The sequence below is a fragment of the Scyliorhinus torazame genome, chromosome 7, assembly GCF_047496885.1.
Source record: "Scyliorhinus torazame isolate Kashiwa2021f chromosome 7, sScyTor2.1, whole genome shotgun sequence".
Classification (NCBI taxonomy): Eukaryota; Metazoa; Chordata; class Chondrichthyes; order Carcharhiniformes; family Scyliorhinidae; genus Scyliorhinus; species Scyliorhinus torazame.
Window position 1 is genome coordinate 247,449,781 of NC_092713.1, and position 20,304 is coordinate 247,470,084.

The 20,304-nt window shown below is 47.8% G+C and overlaps 1 protein-coding gene across 1 annotated transcript in view; it reads left to right on the top strand.

Moving 5' to 3' along the window:
- The window catches only part of LOC140427466 (nuclear factor NF-kappa-B p105 subunit-like), a 117,351-nt gene that overhangs the window by 45,280 nt on the left and 51,767 nt on the right, over positions 1–20,304 (top strand). Inside the window, exons 4-5 of the mRNA XM_072512988.1 lie at positions 3,337–3,435; positions 14,435–14,583. Coding sequence (XP_072369089.1) covers positions 3,337–3,435; positions 14,435–14,583 — 248 coding nt within the window. The remainder of the gene's footprint in view (positions 1–3,336; positions 3,436–14,434; positions 14,584–20,304) is intronic.

Sequence of the window (20,304 nt, forward strand, 5' to 3'; positions counted from 1 at the left end):
TCAAGGTGGATTGGCCATGCTAAATTGCCCCTTAATTAGAAAAAAATAATTGGGTACTCTAAATTTATTTTTTTTAAACTCTGAAAATTGGAGTTCAATGAGCCTTAATTTATTGACTTAATTTCAGTGCCAAATCTGACCAGGCAAGGCTGTAGTGATCGGAGGTGCAAACATTGTTTGGGTGATTGTGTCATCCTGTTAATTGCATCATGGCAGTATCTCTCCTTCTGATATAGGTTCGAATTTGGGAACAAACAGAATATTTATTATTTTGTATTTATATAGAAATAAATAAGAATAGAAAACTCCTCTAGTAGTGGAGATTCTGACTTTACTATTTTTGTAGTTATTGCACCCTTTTTGGAAAATTCTCCATCCCGCTTTATGTAATCGTTGTTCTTTTGGAGTGACACCAGCCAGGCAATTTAATCCTCGGTGTGGGTTCCATGATTCGATAAAGGCCAGCAGGCAGATATTCGAAGAAGACGAATGAATGTTAGTCTGTACTTCAAGGGGCTCGGAATACAAACAGGTGGAAATTACCCAACAGTTTTGTAAAGCTGTAGTTAGACCACTTATAGGGTACTGCATTCAGTTCTGGATGCCACAGCTGAGGAAGGATATATTGGTCTGCAAAAAAAATGCAGCACAGATTCACCAGAATGATAAAAGCGAAGTGCTGCGGATACTGGAAAGCTGAAATAGCAACAGAAAATGTTGGTAAAACTCAGCAGGTCTGGCAGTATCTGTGGAGAGAGAAACCGAGTTAATGGGCAAAATCTAACGGCCGCACCACACCCGAATCAGGGCAGGCCTCTCGCGAGATTTACCCAGCTTACCATGCCTCGCGAGATCTAACAGGATCATGCGAGGCGTCATGATCTGGATCTCGGCCACAATGATCTGGCTATAATAATAATGATAATAATTTTTATTGTCACAAGTAGGCTTACATTAACACTGCAATGAGGTTATTGTGAAAAGCTCCTAGTCGCCACATTCCGGCGCCTGTTCGGGTACACAGGGGGAGAATTCAGAATGTCCAAATGACCTCACACCATGGGCGAACTTCTCCGGAAACGGTGCGATGTCCGCCGACTGGCGCCCAAAACGACGCAAATCAGACGGGCATCGCGCCGCCCCAAAGGTGCGGAATGCTCTGCATCTTTGGGGGCCGAGCCCCAACCTTGAGGGGCTAGGTTGGCGCCGGACGAATTTCCGCCCCTCCAGCTGGCGGAAAAGGCCTTTGGTGCCCCGCCAGCTGGCGCGGAAATGACATCTCCGGGCGCCGCATGCGCGGGAGCTTCAGCGGCCGCTGACGGCTTCCCACTCATGCGCAGTGGAGGGTGTCTCTTCTGCCTCCACCATGGTGGAGACCAGAAAGAGGTGAAGAGAAAGAGTGCCCCCACGGCACAGGCCCGCCCGCGGATCGGTGGGCCCTGATCGCGGGCCAGACCACCGTGGGGGCACCCCCCAGGGCCAGATCGCCCCGCGCCCCCCCCCCCCCCCCCCCAGGACCCCAGAGCCCGCCCGCACCGCCTTGTCCCGCCGGTAAGGTAGGTGGTTTAATTTACGTCGGCGGGACAGGCATTTTAGCAGTGGTACTTCGGCCCATCCGGGCCGGAGAATCGCGCGTGGGGGCCCGCCAACCGGCGCGGCGTGATTCCTGCCCCCCGGTGCCAGGGACGTCGGCAACCGGCGGGGGCGGGATTCACGCCAGCCCTCGGCGATTCTCCGACCCGGCGCGGGGTCGGAGAATCTCGCCCCACGTCTTTCAGGACTTGTGGGAGGAAACCGGAACACCCGGAGGAAACCCACACAGACACAGGGAGAGCGTGCAGACTCCGCACAGACAGTGACCCAAGCTGGGAATCGAACCTGGGACCCATGCACTCGCTGGAGTTACCCAGGAGCGGGACCAGGCACCAGGCAGAACGGCACTTGGCGGGGTCTCCCAGGGGATTGGGGGCCTCTGGATGGTTGGTCTCAAGGCAGGGTGGTAGCTTGGCCCTCCTGATGCCACCCGGGTACCCTGCCAGTATGTTCAGGGGCACTGCCAGGGTGCCAGATTGCCAGTGCCAAGGTGCCTAGGTGGCATTTTGCCCCTGCCGGGGATCAGGCCCGGAAGTGCCCTACCTTATTAGGTGGGGTCTGGGGGCTCAATGACCCCCTTATAGATGGGTTGGGGCTTTGGGCCGGTCCAGGGGTCACGGTGGTGGGTCTCGAGATCGGGGTGCCATTTAAAAATTGAACTAAAAAGGGTGACATGGTGGCGCAGTGGTTAGCACTGTAGACTCACAGCAATGAGGATCCGGGATCAATCCTGGCCCCGGGTCTCTATCCTTGTGGCGTTTGCATATTTTCCCGTGTCTGTATGGGCTCCCCCCCACAACCCAAAAGATGTGCAGCGAAGGTGGATTGGCCACGCTAAATTGCCTCATAATTGGGGGGGGATTGAAAATGGGACTAAATCCGGCCTCGGTGGGGAGTTCCCAACTGAAGCCCTGAAAAAAAACAGAGTCCCGTTAGATAACAGGGTCCGTCTCGGCGCTGCGAGTGCCAGGTAACACCCGCCTAAACGTGTTCGACAAAGCACTCTATTTCATTTCCGTTAAATTGCGCCCAACATTTCAAATCCAATATGTCTCTTCATCAGAACGTAATGGTGAAGAGTCATATTAGACTCGAAACGCTAACTCTGTTTCTATATCCACAGATGGTGCCAGACCTGCTGTCTTTTTCAGCACTTTCTGTTTGTATCTCAACAGAATGATACTGTGGCTAGAAATGATAAATGTGTTACAACAGGTTTCATAGGCTCGGCCTGTATTCCTTTGAGTGGAGTCGATTAAAAGGTGATCCAGTTGAGGTATTGAAGAGGGTGAAAGGATTTGATATGACAGATAGAGAGTAAATAGTTCCTCTGTTGCGAGTACAGAACAATGGAGTCTTAACCTTAAAATTAGAACCTCGCCGTTCAGAGATGATATCAGGAAGCACTTACTTGTAAGCACAAAAATTTGTGAAAATTTGGAGCTGTCCCCAAATTGCAGAGTCCTACAACTGCTGTACAAAATCTAATTTTTCCAATGCAAGCAGATCCTGTCTGTTTTCGATGTTAGCGCTGTTGACGTTAGGTTGTTTTAAAACTGAGATTGATAAAGTTTTGCTCAACAAAAGTATTAAGAGATATGAAACCAAGGCAGGTTAAAGTACGGTGCACTTGAGGAGTTTAATACTCCTGTTCCTATAGTGAAAATGGTTTGATATTTATTAGCAGTTAAATATTTTAACTGAGAAACAAAATAATCTGTTCCTTTTACTTCTCTTTTGAAGCGAGGTTTCCGCTTTCGTTATGGGTGTGAAGGACCATCTCATGGCGGCTTACCTGGAGTCTCAAGTGAAAAAAACAAAAAAACATATCCAACAGTGAAGGTATTCGATTCTTGCAGAAACTATGATCTATCAAACATTCAACCTTAACCTTCGAAATCTATTTAAACATTTGTTGTTTTAAGACAATTTACAAATTTTCATTGTGAAGTAAATCATCAAGTAGAAGCTGTCAACAGTGTGAGACATTCAAAGATATTTGGGAGCAAATGAAAGCTTCCACATTTGTGAATTGTGACAATACTTAGAACCTTCAATGAAGTGATTTTGAACTTGACACAGAATAGATACTCCTACTTCTGTTCATACAAAAATTCTCTCAAAAATGATCCAAGCTATTTTTGAAGAAGCCTCCAAAAATTCCTTTAGAAATTGTTGGTTTTACTGCTCACTTGCTTGTACAAATGGTTCGAGCATGCAAATACCACGGACTACCCATTTATACTTTAAAATTGCAAACAGAGTCGTACACTGCTGTCGGAATAGTGCTGTGCACTCATGGCCTGCATTAAAATTGAATGAGCAGTGAAGGACAATTGTGAACGGTGCCAGGGAGGCCCGGCCAACCACGCCCACATGTTCTGGGCCTGCCCCAGACTTGTCGGGTTCTGGACAGCCTTCTTCGAGGCAATGTCCAAGGTTATGGGAGTGAGGGTGGAGCCGTGTCCGAGAGTGGCAGTCTTCGGGGTATCGGACCAGACAGAATTTCATATTGGGAAGAGGGCCGACACCCTGGCTTTTGCCTTCGCACGCCATAGAATCTTGTTCGGCTGCCGATCGGCAGCACCACCACAGCTGCAAACTGGCTGGCAGACCTAGCGAAATTGATCCACCTGGAGAAGATCAAGTATACCATCCGAGGGTCGGACGAGGGCTTCCACAATGCATGGGGCCCATTCATCAGCCTGTTCCAAGACCTGTTTGAGGCAAACAGCGATGAGAAAAAGAAGGGGGGACGGGACGGAGAGAGAGAAAGTCAAGGGAGGGCACCCACATGAGAAAGGGGCAGAGGGGGGGGGTGGGAAGGGATCCCAAAGAAGGCACAAAATGAAGTACCGGGGGCAAGGGGAGGAGGGGAAGGGCCACGCAGCCCCATCTCCACCCCGCAACACCAAACAGCAAAGAATAAAAACCCCAGCTGGGGAAAAAGGCAGAGCATGCCTCCAACAGAAGAAGGAGGGCGGGTAAAGCCTGTAAAAACATATGTACATAAGACACAAACTGGCTTATAAATATCAGACACACCTGAGCTGCTACTTTGTAAATATCATGTGCTTTATATGTTAAACTGTTACACTGTTAAAGTTGGAAAATGGCAATAAAAATATTTTATTTTAAATAATGGATTCTAACAATTTCCCAGCAACAGATGTTAAATTAACTGGTCTTTAATTTCCTACATTCTGCCTCTCTCCCTTTTTGATAAAGGGTGTTAAATTAGCATGTTTCCAATCCACTGGAACCTTTCTCATGTCCAGGGAATTTTGAAATATTATAATTGGATATGATGTGTTGGGTATTCTGCTATACAAACAAACCAACACTGTTGCGAATGGTACAACTCAGTTTTATTACTAACATTTATTTACAGTGGTAAACTGGTTACTGAGGTTCGATCATAACCCTAGAATCTGTGGACCTATTCCTAATACTATGTTGGAGTGGCACTCGGCACATGGTGGATGTCTGAGTGGCTTGCTGTGAGCTCGGTGCCCAGAGCTGTCTCCTGCTGGAATGCCCGGGAAGTGTCGTGTTCCCTGTTTTGCAGTGTGTATGCTCTTGCCTGTGATTGGCTGTAGTGTTGTGTGTGTGTTGATTGGTCCGTTGATCTGTCCATCAGTATGTATGTATGTTTGTACCATGATGTTTACCTGAATATCATGACATCCCCTCTTTTTTACAAGAACATGTGCCTATGTGGTTATAAATAGAGATGTGTACTGAGTGCAGCTGGATGTGTGTGTGTGCAATATCTACAGCATGTACATGGGGCTAAACTATATACAAGGGGTGATGTCGGGTGCGACATAGCAACGAGGTTGTACCATAAACAAAGAACGGGGAAATGTTGAACGACAAAACGAATTCCTGTAACGACAAGGAAGAACAGAAACATATTAACACAGTGGTATTATGAGTTCAATGTACTAACAGGCTCATATGTCCAGTCTAGTAGGTGGGCGACGAATTCGGGTTGACCGCCTCAAGGGTGGGTCTGGATCCACCGGCTGAGGAATGGGCCTGGCCACGGGCGACGACGGAAGGTGGCAGGAAGCTCCACAAAGTCGATATCAGGAACAACAGGAGGGCGTGGTGCCGGAGTAAGTTCCCGTAGCGACCGTGGAAGTAGGCGAAGAGCCCGGCGATTGCGCCTATGAATGGATCCAACAGGCATGCGAACCAGGAACGAGCGGGGAGCCACGTGTCGGACGCAGGTGCTGACCAGCCACCTTCTGATAGGTGGATGCGGACGTTGTCTCCAGGCGCCAGGGCGGGAAGATCAGTTGCCCGTGTGTCATATGCCATCTTCTGGCAGCCGGAGCATGGTTGGTTGTGGGTACCAGAATGGATTCCACAGTGGTCCTGAGGGCGCGACCCATCAACAGCTGGGCTGGTGAGAGGCCAGTGGCTAGTGGGGCCGAGCGATAGGCCAGCAGGGCTAGGCAGAAATTCGATCCGGCAGCAGCAGCCTTGCAGAGGAGACGCTTGACGATGTGAGAGCCCTTCTCCGCCTTTCCATTGGACTGGGGATGCAGAGGGCTGGACATCACGTGTGTGAAGCCATACGAAGCAGCAAAGGATGACCATTCCTGGCTGGAAAAACAGGGCCCATTGTCCGACAGGACAGTAATCGGAATGCCGTGGCGAGCGAAGGTGTCTTTGCAGGCCCTTATGACAGCGAACGATGTCAAATCGTGCAGGCGTATGACCTCTGGATAGTATCCCTGCCGAGCGTGTGAAAAAGGTCCACACCCACCTTCGCCCAGGGGGACGTCACCAGCTCATGGGACTGAAGCGTCTCAGGAGGTTGCGCCGGTTGAAACCTTTGGCAGGTGGGGCAGTTGAGCACCATATTGGCAATGTCATCACTGATGCCCGGCCAGTATACCGCCTCTCGGGCCTTCCATCTGCACTTCTCGACCCCCAGATGGCCTTCGTGTAGTTGGTCGAGGACCAGCTTGTGCATGCTGTGCGGAATCACAATCCGGTCCAGCTTTAGGAGGACACCATCAATGACGGCCAAGTCATCTCGGATATTGTAGAACTGCGGGCACTGTCCTTTGAGCCACCCTCCCGTCATGTGGCGCATCACCTGTTGTAGAAGGGGGTCAGCTGCAGTCTCCCGGCGAATACGGGCCAGACTTGAGTCGTCAGCTGGCAGATTTGCCGATGTGAAGGCCACCTGCGCTTCGACCTGACAGACGAACCCCTCCGAATCGGGTGGTGTGCTCACTGCTCTAGATAGGGCATCCACAATGTTAAGGTCCTTTCCCGGGGTGTAGACCAGTTGCAAGTCATAACTCCTGAGTTTAAGTAGGATGCGCTGGAGGCGAGGGGTCATCTTGTTCAGGTCCTTATTTATGATGCTGACCAGTGGGCGATGGTCAGTCTCAATGGTAAACTGGGGGAGACCACACACGTAGTCATGGAACTTGTCTATTCCGGTCAGCAAACCCAGGCACTCCTTTTCGATCTGCGCGTAGCGCTGTTCTGTGGGGATCATGGCACGCGAGGCATAGGCAACCGGGGCCCATGACGCAGTGTCATCCCGCTGTAGGAGTACCGCCCCAATGCCGGACTGGCTGGCATCAGTCAAAATTTTAGTGTCACGAGATGTGTCGAAAAACGCCAATACCGGGACTGTGGTGAGCTTAATTTTGAGCTCCCCCCATTCCTTCTGGTGTGTGGGCAGCCACTGGAACTCCGTGGACTTCTTGACTAGGTGGTGCAGAGCCGTCGTGTGGGAGGCAAGGTTGGGAATGAACTTCCCCAGGAAGTTGACCATGCCTAGGAAGCGTAGCACTGCCTTCTTGTCTGCCGGCTGCGGCATGGCTGTAATGGCGCTCACCTTGTCTGCATCCAGGCGGACCCCTGACCGGGATATGTGGTCCCCCAGAAACTTCAGCTCGGTTTGGCCGAAAGAACACTTGGCTCGGTTGAGGCGCAGGCCGTTTTCCCGTATGCGTGCAAAGACGCGCTGGAGACGATTGATGTGCTCCTGTGGTGTGGTGGACCAGATGATGACGTCGTCCATGTAGACGCGCACCCCTTTGATGCCCTCCATCATCTGCTCCATGATCCTGTGAAAGACCTCGGATGCCGAGATGATGCCAAATGGCATTCTGTTATAGCAGAACCTGCCGAAAGGGGTGTTGAAGGTGCGGAGCCGCACATTTAAAGCGGCAATGTCCGGCAAGAAACCGACAATGCCTCCGCTGTGGCAAGATGGGCCACTATGCTGCCTGCTGTCGAGCAGCTCAACCTGCCAATGTTCCCCAATTCCGACAACCTCGCAGGGACGTGCGGACCATTCAGCCTCCTTACTACGAGTCGTGCCCAAACGATATCCAGACCAGTGACACAGGCCTTTTATTTTTAATAGCTGCTGGCGTAGGGTGCCCGAGGTGACCCCATAAACAATCTGGTCCCGAATCATTGAATCGGAGGTGATGTCGTAACCGCAGGACTGCGCGAGGATGCGGAGATGCATAAGGAATGACTGAAAGGGCTCATCCTTACCCTGCAGGCGCTGCTGGAAGAGATACCTTTCGAAACTCTCGTTGACCTCGATGTTGAAGTGTTGGTCGAGTTTGAGAAGGACCGTCTTGTACTTGGTCTTGTCCTCACCTTCCGCGAACACCAGGGAGTTGTAGACATGGATGGCGTGTTGACCTGCCGTGGAGAGGAGGATGGCGATCTTTCTGGTGTCCGAAGCGCTCTCCTTTTTGTTGGCTTCCAGAAAGAGCTGGAAGCGCTGTTTGAACAGCTTCCAATTGACGCCGAGATTTCCAGCGACTTGTAGCGGCTGCAGCGTGCTGACGGTGTCCATGGCGCAGGATGGCAGATTCCGGAGGATTCGTAGGTTGGTCTCACAGTTACTCCTGGTACTATGATGTGTTGGGTACTCTGCTACACAGACGAACCAACACGGTTGCGAATGGTACAACTCAGTTTTATTACTAACATTTATTTACAGTGGTAACCTGGTTACTGAGGTTCGATCATAACCCTAGAATCTGTGGACCTATTCCTAATACTATATTGGAGTGGTACTCAGCACATGGTGGATGTCTGAGTGGCTTGCTGTGAGCTCTGTGCCCTGAGCTGTCTCCTGCTGGAATGTCCGGGAAGTGTCGTGTTCTCTGTTTTGCAGCGTGTATGCTCTTGCCTGTGATTGGCTGTGGTGTTGTGTGTGTGTTGATTGGTCCGTTGATCTGTCCATCAGTATGTATGTATGTTTGTACCATGATGTTTACCTGAATATCATGACAGGATATACATAATTTCCCTGCACTCTCCAGCAGCACAGAGGCAGTGACTAAGTGGGTGCATGTTCACAATTACTTTCAGGGTCATAAACTGGTGAGCAAATCACAGACACATCACAGCAGCTGATGGAGGGTGCAGCAGCTGAAGCTCCTGACAGACGGAGGACTGTTAGAGACCAGGCCCATGCTGAGCCCCATGCTGATCATGGGCGTATGGGAATGGCCACAAGAACTTGCAGGAGATGCAGAGACAGGCAGGGGAACAGCTGCTTAGGCTTGGCCATGGGCTCTGTCATGGCTCTGGCGTGTGAGTGCATGGTTTCTATGTTGAGAACTTGGTGACCGACATAGGGAGCTAGGTGCATCAGAATATTCAGTGGCTGCCGGATATGCGAACATATCTGCATTCCATTAATCTGCTCAATTCCAGGTGACTGTGTGGAGTTTGTACTTTCTCCCTTTGTCTGCGTGGGTTTCCTCTGGATGCTCCATGAAAAAATAAGAAAAAGCAAATACAACAAGCTGTTCAAAAGCCCATTGACTTCAGCAGATCTGTAAGATCCCACCAAGGGGACGGGAACTAAAATTCCACCCCAAGTCTCTCTGAAAGAGATTTATGTTAAAGCTTCCAGTAAATGATCGTGTGACCAGGTTCTATGGAAGATAAATAGTAGAGAAAATAGTCAACATAAGTTAATTATAGGGGGTGGCTCTGTATTCAAGAAGTTTAGGTTTTTGACCAAGCTGTCTGAAGAAGAGAAAACATCTCTCTCAACAAAAGTTCAGTTGAAATTATATGTTTTGGTGAAAGAGAGAGAGGATTTTAGATCTCGGAGAGTATGTGAAGTGGTTATGCTTAAAACGCTAGAAGTGCCAGTGTTGAATGGGGAATTTGCAATCACAGAGTGGTTGGACGAGATTTGAAGGACCAACCTTGTCAGAAGTAAGCAGAAGTTCCAAAAAAACTCAACCCTTATACAAATCTTTGAAGCAGTACTCAGGCCAAGTGGTAAACCTTGCATCTAAATTGCGCTTTGGGGTGGAAGTCTAATGGGTGTAGAAGGAAAGGTAAATTGTACTTTTATTATCTTTAATATAACTGAATATTTAAAATAGTGTGTCTTTATTATGATTCATAATCTTTGATTTTTGTGCATTAACATTTATTTATTTTGAACCATGAATGTTGTGGCTTCATTCTTTCAGTAAGTACCTGAAGTTCTGGGTTTAAAAAAACTAAACACGTTACTGAGCTCCACCGAGAGCATAACTATCGGGATCTGTTCATGCTAAGGGCCTGTAGCCTTTTCCCTTCTCTTTGTTTTATTTCATTTATGCGATGTGGGCATCGCTGTGTGGGCCAGCATTTATTGCCCTCTAGGTGGTGGTGAGCTTGGTGCAAGGTGTCATGGGCCGATAGGTTTATCTGGGGGGAGTGCACCCAATCTGGCATTTCCACTGAAACATTTCTTGATTGACATATCAAGAGATCCTGCAGGAAACTCTGGCTAAAATCAGGATTCAATGAATGTGTCACAGGTCTTTCTCTCTCGTGTTTCTCCGCCCAGCAGCAACCGCAGCTGGAACCATACCACAGATCACCTCAGCTCAAGGTCTTCTGATTCTTCCCCTTCATCCTTGTCTGACAGTGAATCTGGCTCCTCCATCTTCCTGGCTGGCAATTTCTCACCACTTTGCAGTGTGAGGTTGTGCAAGTTGCAGAAGACTACATTGATCTTTGAGACTGCCTGTGGCACATACTACAGCAGGCCCCCTGAGCAGTTCAGCTGTTGCCCTTGTTGAAGCATGGGAGGCATTGTCCCTGCAATTGCACAGGAGGAGCAAATATCAGTGCCCCCAGTTGTGATTGAGAATGTACGAGTCATGAGAGCTCCTGGGAAGCAAGTACACACCTGCAGGATTTGTTTTTGGAAGTCACAATCCAGCTGCACATTGATGGAATGAAACCCCTTTTGGTGTATGAATGTTGTTGGCTGTTCCCAGGGAGCTCTCTGCATTATGTGTACAATCAATTGCTCCTTGCACTTGAGAAAGTCCATTTATGGAGCCAGAACCGACAAATCTGGCGACCTGGTTCTCAGGATCTGTGGTAAATCTCACAAAATCATCTTGAACAGGATATTGGCAAACTCCCTTAAGCATCTGTGTGTGGTTCCACATGGAGCCCTGGAACAACCTGGTGGCATTAAAATTCAAGGCCACAGTGGCTTTCAAAGCTACCAGTGTAGAGTTGCATTCCATTCCACAGAGTATTAGGTCTTCCTGCAGGTACTGACATCTGTCAGTGACTATCTGCCGTAACATTCTTGTCAATTTGGACATTGCCTCTCTGACATTTGCAAGTAGTTACGACTCAACTGGTACATTTGGTTACATACTATTGCTCAGTGTCACACTAGCACCTGGTTTCAGGCATCCTAAGCTGTAGGACTATCAGCTGTCACCTCTGTTGTCCTTCTGACTATTGCTGAATCTGGTCCTGTGCTGTCCTTTGTCGGTTCCTCTCTTCCTCCGCATTGGATGCACAAAAATCCATTCTGTCTGAATTGGGGTCAGAGGGCCAGCAAAGATCTGGTAATCAGTGTCTATTTGGTCCTGCTTCCTGACTTGATGCTATGCATTGACTGCATCCTGGTCACCACCCACCCCACCATGGCCAACTCCCTCCTCGACCTGGTCTCTGGCTGCCTCTGCAAAGACACTGAGTGTCTTTAAGACAGAGGTAGATAGGTTCTTGATTAATAAGGGGATATGGGGTTATGAAGACAAGGCAGTGAATCTTTGGTGAATCCTGTTGCATAAAAGGTTCAGGGCTGCTTTGACCTTCACAGTCACAGGAGCAGGTGCCCGCCTCCTTCACATGGCGTGGGCAGTCACCTGAGGAAGGAGCAGTGCTCTGAAAGCTAGTGATTTGAAACAAACCTGTTGGACTTTAACCTGGTGTTGTAAGACTTTTTACTGTGCTCACCCCAGTCCACCGCCGGCATCTCCACATCTTGATCAATACTGTCCTGCCTTTCCTCTTGGTGTCTCATCCAGCCAGCCCCTTAGGCTGGCAACATTCAGTCTCCTCACTCCCTTCCCCCCACATAACGATCTCACATCCCATACCCCCAGACCATTGGCAGCTGCTATCTGAGAACTCATTCTCACTTGTTTGGCACACAGGCTGAAGATTCATTAGTGGCAGTGTAAAAGGTTTTCAGACAAGAAGCCTTCCTCTAGAATCTCTCAGGGCAGTCAGCATCTGTGTAAACAAAAAGCCTTTTCATTTAATCTGGGCTGTGAAGTGCTTCTCCAGGCTGTGAAAGGGTTTTAAAACAGAAACACAGCAGGCTTCATGGCAACATACACCAACATACCCCGACCACTCCCTCATCCCCAGCACAACCCCCATCACCATCACCCCTCCTCCCACCTCCACTCTGCAGCTACGTTCCCCCTGTGAACTGTGCTACAAAATGGAGAGGGGTACTCATATCCTTACTCCTTCCTGGAGTCCGACTACTTTGATTGGGCAGCACAGTAGTACAGGGCAGCATGGTAGCACAAGTGGATAGCACTGTGGCTTCACAGCGTTAGGGTCCCAGGTTCGATTCCCCGCTGGGTCACTGTTTGTGCGGAGTCTGCACGTTCTCCCCGTGTATGCGTGGGTTTCCTCCGGGTGCTCCGGTTCCCTCCCACAGTCCAAAGACGTGCAGGTTAAGTGGATTGGCCATGCTAAATTGCCCTTAGTGTCCAAAAAGGTTAGGAGGGGTTATTGGGTTCCGGGGATAGGGTGGAAGTGAGGTATTAAGTGGGTCGGTGCAGACTCGATGGGCCGAATGGCCTCCTTCGGCACTGTATGTTCTATGATTGAACCAAATAAACTAAATTAAACAAACTGAGAGACAAATTAAAAGGCGCAGCTCCTTAAAGGGCTACTACCTTGAACAAAATGAGAAAATGAAACTTAAAACATTAAACCAAAATTTGATTGAAAATGTCGATAAGACACCCCAGAGCCTGCGGTGCCCACCAGGCACAGAAGGCCTGAATGGTGCCCATGGGCATCGCATGCTCACTCTCCAGGGTCACTGAGCCACGAATGTAGCCATGGTAGAGGGGCAGACGGTCAAGTTGGCTGACCCCTTCGGTCGCCCGCTGCCGCGACCTATTTATGGCAAGTTTGGCCAAGCTGAGGAGCAGGTTCACAAGGAGGTCCTCCTCCCTTCCCACCCGTCTCTACACTGGGTGCCCATAGAGAAGGAGCACGGGGCTGAAATGCAAACAAAACTGCAATAAAAGGTTATTCAAAAATCTGAAAACGGAGTGCAGTCTATGACAACTTACATCGGTGCCCACCGATCGTCGGGCCGTCCTCTCTAAAGGAGGACCTCCTTCCTTCTGCGGCCCCGCAAGATCTGTCCCCCATCTTCCTGCGGGGCGGACTTAGAGAGGACGGCAACCACGCATGCGCGGATGACGCCCGTTATGCGGCGCCGGCCGCGTCATCTATGCGGCGCCGCTTTTACGCGGGCGACAAGGCCTGGAGCGTGTAGATGACGCGGCCCTGATCCTGGCCCATTGTCAGGGCCTGAATCGGTCGGGACCGGGGCCGTTCCGCGCCGTCGTGAACCTCGACGGCGTTCACGACGGCGCGGCCACTTCGGCGTGGGAGTGGAGAATCACGCCCATGGACTTGTGCCTTGTCAATGGTGGACAAGGCTTTGGGAAGTCAAGAGGTGAGTTACTCGCCACAGAATTCCCAGCCTCTGTCCTGCTGTTGCAGTCACAGAATTTATAAAGCTGGTTCATTTCAGATACTGATCAATGGTAATAGCCAGGGTGTTGATGGAGTGGGGGTTGCTTAAAATGGTAATGGCATTTAATGTTAAATGGTTAGAATATTTCTTGTTGGAGGTGGCCTTTGGCTGACACCTTTGCGGCACGAATATTACTTGCCACTTAATCCCTGGAATGAAGAATTTGTCGTATGAGGAACGTTTGAGGACTCTGGGTCTGTACTCGTTGGAGTTTAGAAGGATGAGAGGGGATCTTATTGAAATGTACAAGATACTGTGAGGCCTGGATAGAACGGACGTGGAGAGGATGTTTCCACTTGTAGGAAAAACTATAACCAGAGAACACCATCTCAGACTAAAGGGACGATTCTTTAAAACAGAGATGAGGAGAAATTCTTTCAGCCAGAGGGTGGTGAATCTGTGGAACTCTTTGCCGTAGAAGGCTGTGGAAGCCAATTCACTGAGTGTCTTTAAGACAGAGATAGATAGGTTCTTGATTAATAAGGGGATCAGGAGTTGTGGGGAGAAGGCAGGAGAATGGGGATGAGAAAATATCAGCCATGATTGAATGGCAGAGCAGACTCGATGGGCCGAGTGGCCTAATACTGCTCCTATGTCTTATGGTCTTATGGTCTTAACAGGCCAATCCTGAAAATGTTAAGAAGTGCTTCTTCTCATCTCCATTTTATCTCTCCCTGTACCATTTCTCTAAATGTTCAGAAACCCCAACCTCTGTTTCAATTATAGATCCAGAACTACACTGGACCTGCCAAAATTGTGGTTCAGTTGGTAACCATTGATGAACCTCCACTTCTGCATGTGCACAGCCTCGTGGGAAGACAATGTGAAAATGGCATCTGTGTAATTCAAATGGACTCTGAGGATATGACTGCCGGGTAGGAATATAGGTTTAAAGTAATACAAATATTTGAAAACTTATTTCAAGCAATCTTATCTATGAATAGAGTTTGGAGAAATATTATAGAAGAACTGTATTGGCAGAGGTATCGACCACTTCAGATTTGTGTAAGCCGATGTATTTTCAATGATAATTTTCCATTGCATTTGTCAGGGTGATAGACAGCCAAACCTGTCAAATTCTGACCAAGCCCCGGGGGGGGGGGGGGGGGGGGGAGGGGGGGGGGGGACGACACGCCGAACGAAGCAACAGCAATCTGTAAATAAAGTAAGGTAAGATAAAAGCCTTTTTGTGTTACACTGTACAATAAATAAACATGAACATCAATGTACATAATGGTGAAAATGCCAATAAAAAGATTTTTTAAAGAAATTCTGACTGAGCAGGTGAGGCTAAAATTGTGATGAATTTGAACTTTGGTGGGGGCACGAAACAGTCATTAGTGGATTGCCTGCCTGCCTGATAAATCACATCTGATTTATCATTCTGATGAAGTCGATGGAAAGGGAGACTATCACCAAATGATGTCCCCACTAAGGTCAGATTAAACTCCATAATATTTCTGGGTAATGTTCCCTGTATAGAGTAAAAATTGTCCTGGCAACAATGCAATCTCAATTTGGACTGTTCCTGCTGTCTGGAACAAATTCCACAGCTTCACTGTTTCCAGGAACTAACAGTTAGAGCTTTGTTATAGCGGTAGAAGGGGAGATAATAAAATCTAGCATCTAATAGTGAAATGGTTGACAACTGGCACAAATAAGATAGCTTTTACTGCAGCACAAATGCACTTCATTTGCTAAGGTATTCTGAATTGGAAGAGAATGTTGTATCCAATGAGATCAAATTGACAGTCTCTGAAGTAAAATTCTAAGTATTGAATAGAGGATGATTACAAGTATATAATGATGTAATTTCTATTCCTATTCATGTAAAGAGACATAATAAAATATTTCCAATAATCTAGAGTGTCCTGCAGTGATGAGCTCTAACACTATTAAAATTCAGTTTAGAAAAATGCTATTTGATTAGAAGATGTAAATTGATTTGGGAACTAGGCCCTTTAAATCTAATTAAAGTGAACCAAATACATGCCTTGATGTGAAAATTGTCCTCCTGAACATCAGAAGATATTTCAAACCCAGGAAACAGTAAGAACAGCAGTAGGCCATTCAGCCCCTTCAGCCATTCACTTAGATCACAGTTGATCTGCACCTCAACTCTCACCTTCGCTTCATCTTCCTTAATCACCATAGCTAACAAAATATCTATCTTCATCAATTCCTTAATTATCCCACCACCCACAGCCTTTTGGAGGAAAAAGTTCCACATTTCAACTATTCCTTCTGTGAAAGAATGCTTTCACTCTTGATGACTTAGCTTTAACCTTAAGGTTATCTCCCCATGTTCAAGATTTCCCCACCAGAGAAAATAGTTTCTCTGCATCTATCGCATAAATCCTTTAAATATTTTAAAGACTTTTATTAGATCACCCCTGAATCTTCTATTCTTGACAGCATACAAAGCAAGTTTGTGCGACCTGGGCCCATCCATAATTTAATCTTCTAAACTCCAGTATCCTTTTGATGTCCTCCGAGGTCAATATATCCTTCCTGGGGTGTGATTTTTAAAACTGAATTCACGCAATGCATGCAAAAATTACCTGGACGCAGAAAATTCGCCAGAAGATGGCAAAAAAAATCTGATAATCCACCGAGCTACAGCTGAGAGGCCCTTTTTATAAAGGTTCAAAGCTTTTACTTCACAATTCCACAAGGTTTTGCAGTTGCCTCAGGGGTTAGGTGGGGTTTCCACGATTTTGAATTAAATGGTGTCGAGCATCGGATGACATCAGCAAAGTGTATCTCTGGTGGACACCTTATGATCCTAGGTGCAAAAACTGCAATGTTAAAAATTGCGTCAGGCCACAATTTAGAAGTACCCAATTTTAATCTCTCACCAGCCCCATACCTGCTAGACCAGGAGGGTTAAATGTTTGTGCATAGGATAAGTGTTATCACTGCAAAGAAATGGCTGATGAAACATTTTGCGCACTTCCTGCTCAAATACAGCATGATAGGTGCAGAATACTGTTTCTCTGTTTTTATCACAGTGGCACATTTCAACATCAACAAAGAAGAACCGCTGCTGCACATTAGAATGCCTAAAAATGATGTCATCCGTATGACAACTTTGAGTAGCATTGTCAAATTGAGGGCAGTTTTTGAAGTGCACGGAATTGGGTGAAGATTGCCTAAACCCCTAAAGCAGACTGTTACAATCCTTTAGAGACCATTAAAGTCTAAAGAGACGTTTGAATACTTAATGATTAACTGACAGATCTACGTCATAAGATTTCATGTTTTTAAACAAAACAAACTTTACTGTACATATGGAAGAAATTAAAGGAAGCAAGCACAACTAGCTTAGCACTACTGTTTATAACTATGTAGGCTATTAATCTATTTTATCTTTATCTGCCCCACGCGCACCCCCACATAAGAGTTTCCTTATCTTACAAAATCTTGAAGATTCGTTCAATTTTCCTGAGGCAAATCCAAAGGTATGCCCATGATTTCTCCTCCATGAACCAGCTGCTTTCCAAGGCACAACATTTCATGGGGATCCTTCCATCAGCTTTTGGCTAAACGATCCTCCAATCTTCTTCAATACCACATCACTATAAACTTTAAATCTCAAACTGAAGCTTCACTGCATTCTCCATTAAAACTGCTAGTTTTCGGAGGGCAGCACGGTGGCGCAGGAGGTAGCACTGCGGCCTCATGGTGCCGAGGTCCCAGATTCGATCCCGGCTCTGGGTCACTGTCCGTGTGGAGTTTGTACATCCTCCCCATGTTTGCATGGGTTTTGCCCCCACAACCCAAAAATGTGCAAGCTAGGTGGATTGGCCTCACTAAATTGGCCCTTAATTGGTAAAAATAAATTGGGTACTCTAAATTTAAAAACAAAACTGCTAGTTTTCAATATGTGGGTCACTGTAGATCCCTTTGCAAAGCTAGGCAAATCTTCCAGTCTCTTTTTCCCCTCAAGAATCTTAAGTGGGCTACATCATACACAAGACCAAATCTGCAACTGCCTCCTGTGAAGAGAAACCTTGATAAATTAAACAAAGGAACTTTCTAACCCCCACAGGCCATCTCTATGGCACCATGACATGCTTTGGGATGTTCCAAAACAGAAATGCAATTAACTATGTTTTATCTTCAACACAACTCTGTCACCCACATTAATAAATTACATCTCTTAGGATATTATTGCCCTCTCTGCAGACTTGCTAGTTCCACTAGGACGTCCAGAGATGGGTCAGCAATGTTTAATGATTAATATTCTCACTTCTAACCGTGACCTTGCAAGATAAATACAGGTTATCTTTCAAATGTAATCAACCCAGGCTTGTTTGATTTGCATTTACATGCGGTGCATACTGTGGTAGTCACCACTGATTATATAATAGTTGTTATTAGAGGAAATACGGTAAGGCTCCTGTACTACAGGTACAGGGGTAGATTCCTGCCTGCTGGCTCCGCCCAGTAGGTGGCGTATAAATGTGTGTGCACACCGAGCTGCTCCCATTCTGGTAGCAGCTGCAGGAGGCCACACATCTCTGCTTAATAAAGCCTCGATTACTCTCTACTCTCATCTCGTCATAATTGATAGTGCATCAATTTATTAAGCAGAGATATTACAGCGATGGAACTACGCATCAAGCCAGATCGCCTACAGCTGCACCCGCAAGCAGCCAATGCCACGTCGGCCTTCGACCACTGGCTAGCTTGCTTTGAAAGCTATCTCGGATCAGAAGGCAAGATGTCTTGTGGCCATCAACATTCGCCGTCGTCGCCGCCATATTTGACGCCATTTTGGGCGGCGCCTCAAAACCCCTGCTCATCGGGCACTTCATCTGGCCATTCATAGCCCGCCACCGCCGCCAATCAGTCCGGGGCCTACCAACACCAGCCGCAGTTCGCCTCCATCACGCTCGATCAGTCCCGGCCGCACATCTTCGCAACCGCGACGACGACGGTGAAAGTTGATGGCCACAAGACATCTTGCCTTCTTGACTCCGGGAGCACGGAAAGCTTCATCCACCCCGCTACGGAAGTCCACTTCCGGGATTTCGCTCCCAACGTGGCTGGCAGCTCCAGGACCCATTCTCCTCTGCAAACACGTGCGGATCCACAAGGCGGACCCGTTGGTCGAAAGGGTACAACTACTTCATGCGAACCCGCAGTTCGCCTGCGTGGCGTACCCCGACAGCTGCCAGGACACAGTCTCCCTCAGGGACCTGGCACCAGCTGGATCCCCAACCATGGCCCACTATCACCCGACCGCCCCCCCTCCGATTGCCCCGGCGCCACTCACCCTCCCCCCTGCGCACCTCACTACAGCCCATGCCCCAGGATGATCCGTCCTCCCACTGGTTCCTCCCGGGGATGAAGATGAGGACAACATGCTCCCGGAGTCACAGGCGACCAGGTCGGCACCTGCATCACCACCGGGACCGAGGCGCTCACAGCGGAGGATCAAGGCACCCGACTGGCTGAATTTGTAAATTTTCACCAGACTGTAAACTTAAAATTTTTACAAACCTGTAAAAAAAATTTCCAACACCTCCACTGGACTCTTTTTTAACAGGGGGTGAATGTGGTAGTCACCACTGATTGTATAATAGTTGTTATTAGAGGTAATACGGTAAGGCTCCTGTACTACAGATATGGGGATAGATCCCTGCCTGCTGGCTCTGCCCAGTAGGCGGAGTATAAATGTGTGTGCACACCGAGCTGCTCCCATTCTGGTAGCAGCTGCAGGAGGCCACACATCTCTGCTTAATAAAGCCTTGATTACTCTCTACTCTCCTCTTGTCATAATTGATAGTGCATCACAAATTTCTGAGCCAAGTGTATCCATTTATCTTACATTTATTACGACACCCTGGGCTAGTGCTCGGTCAATTCCAGCCTCACATAACCCGGAGTCACTACTCAATTGAAATTAACAAATAATTCTTGGAAAATAACTAAAGTCTCTGGTCTTTGGCTGTCCAATAACTACAGTCACCAGGTTTGTAAATTTAAACCCAATTAATTTTTATTAATAACAATAACTAATTAAATATTCAGGAACTGGTTAACTAATATCTAATTCCTCTTCAACACACCCCATCCTCTACACACACACACAAGACAGACAAGCACAGAGCAGAAAGAGGAGCGTAATGATGAAAGTAAAAGGATAAGAGTTTTTATTTCAGATGGGCATCTTCCAGTATATCTTTCTTCAATCTAGGCCTTCAGTTGGAGGTTTGTGCCTTCAGTCTGTAATGGGTTTCACTGTAAATTCATCCAGGTCTCAAAACCTCTCTGGTTGTTCAGAAAAACAGCAGATAGGCAGTATCGAGAGAGAGAGAGAGAGAGAGAGAAAGAAAGAGGGAGAGAGAGGCAGACAGACAGACAGACAGGCCCTCACAACTGCTCCTCTCAGCTTCCAGGATCCGACTCTCACCTCCTGCATCCTGTAAAAACCACCCCACCCGGATACAACCCAATCACTGCCTGTCACTGGGCAGAATACAGCCTTTGGCTAATCCATTGGCCACCAACCAGCCAATCGAACTAAATTCCTCCGATCACTCGGGTGCCAGAAAGTCTGGGTTTTTCTGTTCAAAAGCTAAACCTCC